Raw genomic sequence first — 9,162 nt, forward strand, 5'->3', positions numbered from 1 at the left:
TGACAACCTCTGAATTTACGAACGCCCAGAGCGTACTCAGAGCGCTCTCTGGCACTATAGAGTGAATTTATGAACGCACACCTATATAGTCATAGCCATAAAGATCATACAATTCAAAACATAACGCTATGGTCATAAGCGATGTGTTACCATAGAGACACAGTTAAGATGACTACACACAATGAGTGATAAAATGAAAGCTCAAACCACCATATGTTTTACTGTAACGGATTTGTATTGCTTTAATGTTTTTTTTTCTCCTCAGGAACAGGTAAGCCATGACAGTATAATGCAAATGAAGAAAAAAACACAAGACCCTTCTGTACATCCTAAGTAATACATTCACACACTCATTAAGTCCCATCTGTACACTGAACTCCTCCACACACCTCCACACAAAAACACATTCCATTTCCATTGGTTAACACTGACTGACAACCGCGGGGTCATGTAGCTTGAAATGTTGAGGACTTTAAAAAATAAAAAAAAACATACCGGCAAATAAAGAATAAATAAGGAGAATAAATAAATCATGTTACTTTGAGAGGGCCACGGAGGGCCACAGAGGGTCACAGAGGGCCACGGTTTGGACATCGGGGTGATTATAGCTAGACATAGTAGCTCAAATAAAAGATATTTGAAGAATTGTAGACAACATTTTGCCTTCAACACTGATATTCACATGAAATGATATAAAGTAATTGTTTGCATCTCTGCATCTGTTGTATGGTTGTGGTGTTCCATTGGTAAGTGCTTGGTATTTCTAAACGGGTTAACAATAGTCTCAAATCCATTCAGTTGCAATGGAGAGGACGAGAGAGAGAATAGGGAAGTTCATATATAATGGTGGTGTTAGTGGTATGTGGGTCTGCATATTTACTGGCAACAGAAGGAACATTTATGAATTAATTCGGCTTAGCAACACAATTTCCTTGGAAAAAGCCAAACATGTAGACACCAAAGAAGTTATGTGTTTGAATCTTTGGCAAATCATAATGTCGTTATGATGGGGTGCACATTGTTGTTTACATATTGCATTTAAGGTCGGCTTCTAAATTAAATGTCCTCATGCTTCCCTTATAAAAACAGATTTTTTTTAAAGAACATTTCATATTTTCATAATATGGTAAATCCATATTCAAGAGCTGACCCTAAAACTGGCAACAACATTTGCCATGTAACTGATATTATTCGCTGTATTATGGCAGCGTTTAAGACAAACTTGAACATTATGTTGGTATACCACCCGGACGGTTTTGTCCATGCATTTTTCCTGTAAAAATCATATGCTTTCATCCCATACATGCCTAACCTCAATCTCTGAGAACGCGAAGAAGAAGAAACATGACGAGCTAGAACAAACATACATGTACTGAGTAATGTACACCATATATATCCAAAAGCCTTTCAAAATCTCCCGACTTTGAAATCATTAGCCAAAATAAGTATTTTTTTCTCAATCCTTAAGGTAATCTTCTTTATGTAGACTGTACAATATATGTATATATGAGTTATCATGGAGGAACAAAGCAACAAAAATAAATATTTTTTTTAGCTATGTCACCTTTCAAAGTAGTATATCTATATACATTTGATATCAATATCATTTTTCCTTAGCTTATGAAAGATGGGTGAGTGGTGTGTGTTTGAGAAGCAGGCATTTACACACAGTGTGACAACCTCTAGGTTTGTCTAAAGGTATGTAGATGCGATCTGGTGAGAGGATAAATTCCCTTTTGGTTAAAAATGAAAGACAACCTTGCTTGATACAGTGAAACCCTGCTGCAAGTTGGAACAAGAAAATAAAATAAATATCGCATCTCACCATCGAGTAAGTACTTCAACAAAAGGCTGTCTACATGTTCTTTTTTCTTTTTAGGACTCTTTAGTAGAGTCCAAAAGTGGTTTATAATATCATGCAGTCTCTAACAAGGCAAACAACCTCTGTTTTCTTGTCTTAGGGGTAAAGTCTTCATAGAACACAGCATAGAATGGCCGTTTTGGGGATGTTGAACGTAGCTTAGAGGGAGGGGGGTGCAGTTGGACTAAAACATGCAGGACAGTGCCTAGGGCCCAGGGCTCGGACCAGTCCCTGTCGTTTGTTTCCAGTGTGTTAAGTAGCAGTGTCTGTGAGCAGCCAGCAGGTGAGGATCAGTCTGAGACAAGCAGGATTGAGTTCAAACGTGGATAATCGGCACCACCGTGTGGACAGGAGAAGTGACAGCAGTAGATTTACCAGCTACCTTTCCACAGGCCAGAGTAATCCATCTCCCACATCTGAAATCAATCAGTGCACTCCAGGATCGACTGGTCAAGTCTGGACCTAACATTAGCAATGTGTTTTATGAGAAGGTTGATCTGCTCTGTGAAGTTGAGAACAGTTTATTTTTCTCGCTGTTGAGCCCTTTACAACATACAACAGGCCTGGGAAATGTCCACTCGAGGGTTCACAAATTACTTTAGTGGACCAAGCTTAAAGATCGAGCTAACATGCAAAATGTCTTCTTAAATATTCTTTAGTAAGAAGCCATTGAGGCAAACTATTTTTCTGAAGACAGAATAAAGTTCAAGAAGAAAGCATTCTTTCTGTTTTTGTCTGTTTCATTTCAACAGTCCCATTGTAAAAAAAGAACAAAAAAAAAAGAAAACCTACAACGCCTTACACTGACCATCTAATAATGACATACTTGTTCTGAGTGCTACCTTTGGTAAATCAATCCGAAAACCTGATAAATGTCAGTGTCCTTTTCTCCCACCGATACGTAGTTTAGCACGCAGCTTCTCCACTTGGACTTCCACAGTTACCCTGTGGAAGAAACCATCTTCCTCCACCAGCTCGAGCCACGTTATCACTGTCACCACTCCAGCCACAACTTCCTCTGACGCCATCTTGGATTACCTCCAAGTCCTTCAAACATAAAATCTCGCAGAAGAAAACAAAGAGAACAGAAGAAAATAATGAAATACATTCCAAAATTAAGGAGAAAAAAAATGGAAGAACAAAAAAATGGCTGCCGGGGGTTGGTTGGTTTCATCGCCTCATGACTTTGGAGACGAAGTTGACGATGGCTGAAGCAGGCTGGTCGGGGTCCAACTCGGCAAACAGGTGGCTGACGTTGTCCGTTGTGCTTCCTTGTTTACGTGCCACGAAACCAAACAGTCTGAAGTTTCAAGAGAAATAAAAGCCTGGTTTGAATATGTAGGAGATGGTTCATGATTTGATGTAGTTATTTATAGGCCTATGTGGACCATGGGAATTATTTGTCCCATCTAGTTAATGACCTATTCTATGTATAATAGAGTGATTTGAGTTGTGAGACTTACTTTGCCGTTCCACCTCCTTCCTTGCTCCACCTGTGAAGGCGAGATGTAACAAATACATTTTGGAGGAACAATCAAAAAATCTTCCCTATGTAGGCTACATTTGCACTATTTTCACTACTTTAGCACAGCAGAAATATCTGGTCTCAAACACTTACTTCCTGTCCTGGGGGTCAATGTCACAGTAGGTGACAGTGTTGATTGGGTAGTGCCTTCGGAAGAAGACCCTAGGGCAGGAGAAAACTCAGAGTTAGTGTTGGAAATCTCAGAGTTTGTCACCAAGCTAGCTCAATTCAAGTAAAACAGTTTGACATACTAGTGTAGCACACAGAATCAATGATTGAATACCGACAGATTTCTATGTCTCTGACTGTGGGTTTAGGGTGTTCCTGTTTCCATGGTTACTACTCACTTCCTCTGGCTATCCGTGAGGGTGATGCCCTGGGACGACACTTTGAAATGGACGGTTGTTGCCGCGGGCAACGGGTTGACAGCCACCGTTTCGCTGATTGCCTTGGCGACGGCCTGAGGACCGGTCAGAGACTCCATGTCCACAGAGCTGATGTAAAGAACATTGCATGCTGGGAGAGAACAAAAAGAAAATGGTGCATAATCATTCAGTGTTGAAAATGAAGCAGTGAAGGAGTTCAACTACCAACAATTAGTGCAATCATTTAAACATGTTGTGGATAAGTGTTGAAAAACAGATCGAGGCAACAGCTGGCTGCATATTAGTGGCTCCATATCTTCCCTTTCTTCTCCGATCAGAATGCTCACTCCATGCATTTGTCGGTAGGTAGTGCCATGCTATCTCTACCAAAGAGAAAAGAACACACATCCAATCCAGAAGACAATGTTTCAAAGCTCACAACAGCTGCCCTGCATAAGACCTAAAGAACAGCGTTATAGAACGCTGTTGGTTGTGACAACTCGTTTGAGTGACAACCATGACAAGCAAAGATGTGACTAAGGCAGGCATGGCATGGTAGTGAGAGGGAAGCTTCTGTGGTGACCATGCAGAGGTGAAATATCAGTCTGGGGAGTGTAGGGACAAGGGGGTTAATAATGCCAAAATAGAACCCAAAAACACAGTGCAGTATTTACCATGGGCCTCCTCGGGGACTTGTTGCTGTGCTACTGCAACATAACAGGGTATCCGAGCATGAGAGGAGAAACAAAACCGCTGTAGTACATGAAAACTATGTATTTGTGTAACTGCATAGTAACTACATAGGTACTACAGTAGTAAAAGTAAAACAGAATTTGGCCGATTATTATTTGATTGTTGTTCTATGTATCTACTGTTGTAGTAGAAGGCTTGGAATGGATTGATGATCAAATGAAAGAGAATGGGCTGAATAATGCAGGGTGCAGTTTGTCCTCACCTGCTCCTTGTTTCACCAGCTCGGCCACTGTGTCAGTGGGAGTGTCCAGCTCCAGGGCCTCCTCATTGGGATCTTTGCTGGGGATCATCAGCTTGCAGGGCAGGGCCAGAGGAGTCATCGAGTGTTGGTACACCAGGGCAGACAGACATCCTGCACACACACATGATTAGCAGGTGTACTTACTTGCTGGAGAGCTAATGAACAAGTTCTCTGTTGAATATGCATGTTTGGAACTCACCAAAGTAGGGTTCGTTGGGACAGCCCTTCAGACGCACGCCTTTGGGGCTCGTCTCAATCAGGAAGTGCCTCACCAGCTCGCTTGTGATGTCACCAACTGCCAAAAAACAAAACAGTAAACACATCCTTTAATCAAAGTTCTCTGATCGAAGGTCTGTTTTTGCGTTTTCACTCCTAATGATTAAGGTTGGGTTTCGGGTTAGGGTGATCTGATCCTAGACCTGCGACTAAGATTAAAGATCTACTGTACCTTTCTTGTTGGCCTGGGCGGTGGGAGGTGGGCAGGCCACCTTCATGGCCAGGCCGTAGGCCCCTCTGAAGGAGTGACTGTCCCTGATGACGAAGGCCCCTGGCTCCCTGTCTCTCAGCAGACTGATGGCCTGCTCTCTGGAGATGTCTGGCTTGTACCAGAACTTAGACGTGTCCTGGACAAACTTCACGTTCAGCCTGATGTCTGGACTCTGGTCTGTATAAGTAGTGACAATGGTCAAAGCAATGAAATAGGGATGATTCTGAGACTTTCATCCATCAAAATAAGCACTGATTGACTGTACAGTTTCTGCTGTGCATGATTGAGTATGACCGCTCACTTGGCTAGATCTGAATAGATTGAATAGTTATAAAGAACATGGCAGAGACTAGGGCTAGATGCTATTTAGGATTGGACCTCCTCTCTCACCGTAGATAGAGAATTTGGAGAGGTCGGGTAGGGTGTGAGAGGTCGACACACTGGGCGTGCTGCCTCCACTGGGTAAGGTGGGTGTGGTGGTCTTCCCATCCACAGTCCCATACGACAGCCCCCCATTGGACCTCTCTCCACTAGGCATCCGTCTCTTCTCTGGAAGCATCGGCTGGGGCGACACTGGGAAGGAGGGCGTGGGTGGTGCCCCCTGTCTGTCATCGGGCGTAGTGTGGCCACTGGCCATCGGGTGGCGCCCCATCAAAGGGCTAGGAGGGACGGCGGTGGTTCTGGAGCCTCTTGCGGGGATCACAGGGCTGCCGGGGACTTGTACCCTATTTCCATTGGGCGGTGTGGGGTGACGAGCCAGACCCGGGCTGGCCTGGTTGGCCAGGCGGCGCTGGAGGGCGGGGCTTGGTGGGGTGTTGGTGGCCACCGTGCGGTGGAGTGTGTTGGGGCTTCCGGGGACGGTGTGGAGGGGGCCCACGACGCTGACCTGGGATCCCTCAGGGGAGTGGGGGCCATAGGACGGAACGGGGGTGTGCTGGGCGCTCTCCAAGGGGTGGGAGTGGAAGCCGGAGTCAGCCTGGAGCCGAATGGAGGAAGTCATCCTCATGCTGCAGAGAGAGCGAAACACTGAGCTGTAACCTAGGACTATCTTTATTCCTCTTATTTCAAGAGTCTCCCCTGGGTTATCCAAACTCTGTGCCCCAGGAACAGTACAGTACTCACCCGTCTGGGCTGTGGATGGGACTACTGGAAGATATAGGATCATTAAAGGGGTGTCCACCATAACCACGGCCGTCTGTAGTGAAAACACACACACATATATTATTATTACACTGTAATTGGCAGGCTAAACAGGGAGTCAAAGGGATGCTGTTATGAGGGGGGCCGACAGATGAAACCTGGCGAGGTCATTCCCAAAACGGTGAAAAAAGAAAAGAAACATCCTGAGGGAGACTCAAAGTGGGATTAACACAGATGCAAAGTTGAGAGGTGGAGGCATTAAACAGGCCCACTCAACAGGTTAACAACCAAATATAGATGTGATACCTAACCTTCTGTAACCTTACCTCACACCTTAACAAATTCCTTACTTTAACCTGAACCTTTTCTTCACGTTTCAGAAACTTTGGGACGCATTGGGCACCCAATGAAATTCGAGAAGAGGCAGGACTTAACCACTTATAGCCAATCAAAACAGAATGTTTGCGGTTGCAGCCTGTATAGTGGGACTGTGTTATTCCTCTAGAAGCAAACAACAGAAGGTAGAGCAAATCCGAGACGCCATAACAAGATCCTCCGCTCAAAACGAGGGGTTTTCAAATATGGCCGAACACAAAGGATTATGGGTACTCTATGTGACGGGGATGAGAGGTTGATGCCACGTGTTGCCATAGAAACGCCCTTACCTTGCTCCTCATCGCTTACAGATTCACAGTCTGACAGAACAGAAAGAAGAAGTAGAAGAAGAAAACAGTCGGTGATTGAGGGAGAGGTAAGACAAAGAGGAGGAGGAAACCGTTGAAAGAGAAGCAAGAGACCAAAGTTTGCAGGTGTGTGTGTGTGTGTGTGTGTGTGTGTGTGTGTGTGTGTGTGTGTGTGTGTGTGTGTGTGTGTGTGTGTGTGTGTGTGTGTGTGTGTGTGTGTGCTCTGACCTGATCCACCATGGAGAATGTCTGCTGGATGGTGGGGCTTCAGTCCTAAAGCAGAGAGAGGGGTTTTGGCCAAGCCTGGAGGAGAACGGGCTAGAGAGAGCGAGAGAAACAGAGAGATTGTGAGAGAGTGAGATAAACAGAGAGAGAGAGCGAGAGAAACAGAGAGAGCGAGAGAAACAGAGCGAGAGCGAATGAGAGAGTGAGAAAGCGAGAGAGAGAGAGAAACAGAGCGAGAGAGCGCGCGAGAGAGAGCGAGAGAAACGGAGCGAGAGGTCGAGAGAGAGTGAGAGAAACAGAGAGAGAGCGAGAGAAACAGAGTGAGAGCGAGAGTGTGAGAGAAACAGAGCGAGAGCGAGAGAGTGAGAGAAACAGAGCAAGAGAACGCGCGAGAGAGCGAGAGAAACAGAGCGAGAGGGCGAGAGAGAGTGAGAGAAACAGAGCGAGAGGGCGAGAGAGAGTGAGAGAAACAGAGAGAGAGCGAGAGAAACAGAGCGAGAGAGAGGGAGAGCGAGAGAACTGTAAGTTTTAAGCCTACAGAAGATCTGAGCTGCTTCAAACAGAATACATAGTGTCAGATCCAAACAACCAACACACTACAACAACAGGACAACCAGGATGGTGAATGGAGACACAGTACAACATGCCCTGGCCATGCAAGAGTTGGGACATGGCATGCAGAAAGCAGACCAACACAGAACAGTTCCCTGAGGGACTGGTGACACGGCCAGGGAACCAATGGCATCCTGAACAGTACATCTAGTAACTACATAGTAGTACTGTATATCCAAGGAGACAGACACAATGACTACATGCCAGGATTGGGGTCCAATCCATTTTTTTTATTCAGTCAATTCATGAAGTGAATTGAAATTCCATCAGTTTGCCAGCGGTGGAGAAGAGTTTGGCTAGGGTTGGCGTGGTGGACTGGACATTGAGCAGTAATCTGAAAATTCCATGCATCCTCCACTTACCAAAGAATCCCACATCAATTCTTTGTCTGTCTGTTTCAAAGATAGTGCCTCCAGAGAGAGCAGGCAGGGGCCAGAGCAGGGGTAGTGGGGCAGGGCAAAGGGGGTAGATGGAGGGGGGTATCTGGGGGCTCAAAGCAGGTCCTTACTTCAACTACAGTGTGGCGGTGACCACTGCAGGAATAGGGAGCCCTAACCCTGGTTGGTCCCAAATAAGTCCAAAAGCAGTCTGTCTATTGAAATGATCATGTGTCAAGCATTAAGATAAATACAGATAGATACAGTATTTATCTCTATGGTATCTCTATGGTGCCAAGAAGCAATCTACTGTCTAACCTGACATGATTTATAGGTCATAGGTTAAGTGTTGAAACTACAATACATTATTATCTTCTATCTACTCCTGTGTGGCTCAGTTGGTTGAGCATGTAGCTTGCCAGGGTTGTGAGTTTGACTCCCACAGAGGAACAGTATGAAAAAGTTTAAAGATTTATGCATTCACTACTGTAAGTCGCTCTGGATAAGTGTGCCTGCTAAATTATTAAAATGTCATTTTTCCTTTTTATTCCCAGTCTCTCTCATAATTTCTTTCACAGAGGGAATTAGTATTAGTTTACCATTGAATAATCTCTACAAGAGAAAAAAAAGTGTTATTGAATTAATTTAGGAAACCCACCACCACCGATTAGTCTCAATCAAAACACCAACAATTGAACATTTCAGTAACAGCAGTGACTTTCTCTGGCCCTGTCCAAATAATGTTAGAACGCATCGTTCCTCCAAATAATGTTAGAACGCATCGTTCCTCCAAATAATGTTAGAACGCATCGTTCCTCCAAATAATGTTAGAACGCATCGTTCCTCCAAATAATGTTAGAACGCATCGTTCCTCCAAATAATGTTAGAACGCA

At 44.6% G+C, this 9,162-nt stretch overlaps 1 protein-coding gene across 2 annotated transcripts in view; it reads right to left on the reverse strand.

Annotated features, from left to right (window-relative positions):
• Positions 1-214: 214 nt before the first annotated feature.
• Positions 215-9,162, reverse strand: part of LOC129860000 (tensin-1-like) — a gene marked incomplete in the record, with an annotated part of 130,876 nt that continues 121,928 nt past the window's right edge. Inside the window, 12 exon segments of one of the 2 annotated variants that reach the window (XM_055930309.1) lie at positions 215-3,161; positions 3,325-3,354; positions 3,480-3,548; positions 3,734-3,902; positions 4,426-4,458; positions 4,707-4,856; positions 4,945-5,040; positions 5,194-5,409; positions 5,623-6,239; positions 6,355-6,427; positions 7,038-7,067; positions 7,284-7,373. In XM_055930309.1, coding sequence (XP_055786284.1) covers positions 3,032-3,161; positions 3,325-3,354; positions 3,480-3,548; positions 3,734-3,902; positions 4,426-4,458; positions 4,707-4,856; positions 4,945-5,040; positions 5,194-5,409; positions 5,623-6,239; positions 6,355-6,427; positions 7,038-7,067; positions 7,284-7,373 — 1,703 coding nt within the window. 2 annotated transcript variants of the gene reach the window in all.

The sequence above is a fragment of the Salvelinus fontinalis genome, chromosome 7, assembly GCF_029448725.1.
Source record: "Salvelinus fontinalis isolate EN_2023a chromosome 7, ASM2944872v1, whole genome shotgun sequence".
Taxonomy (NCBI): Eukaryota; Metazoa; Chordata; class Actinopteri; order Salmoniformes; family Salmonidae; genus Salvelinus; species Salvelinus fontinalis.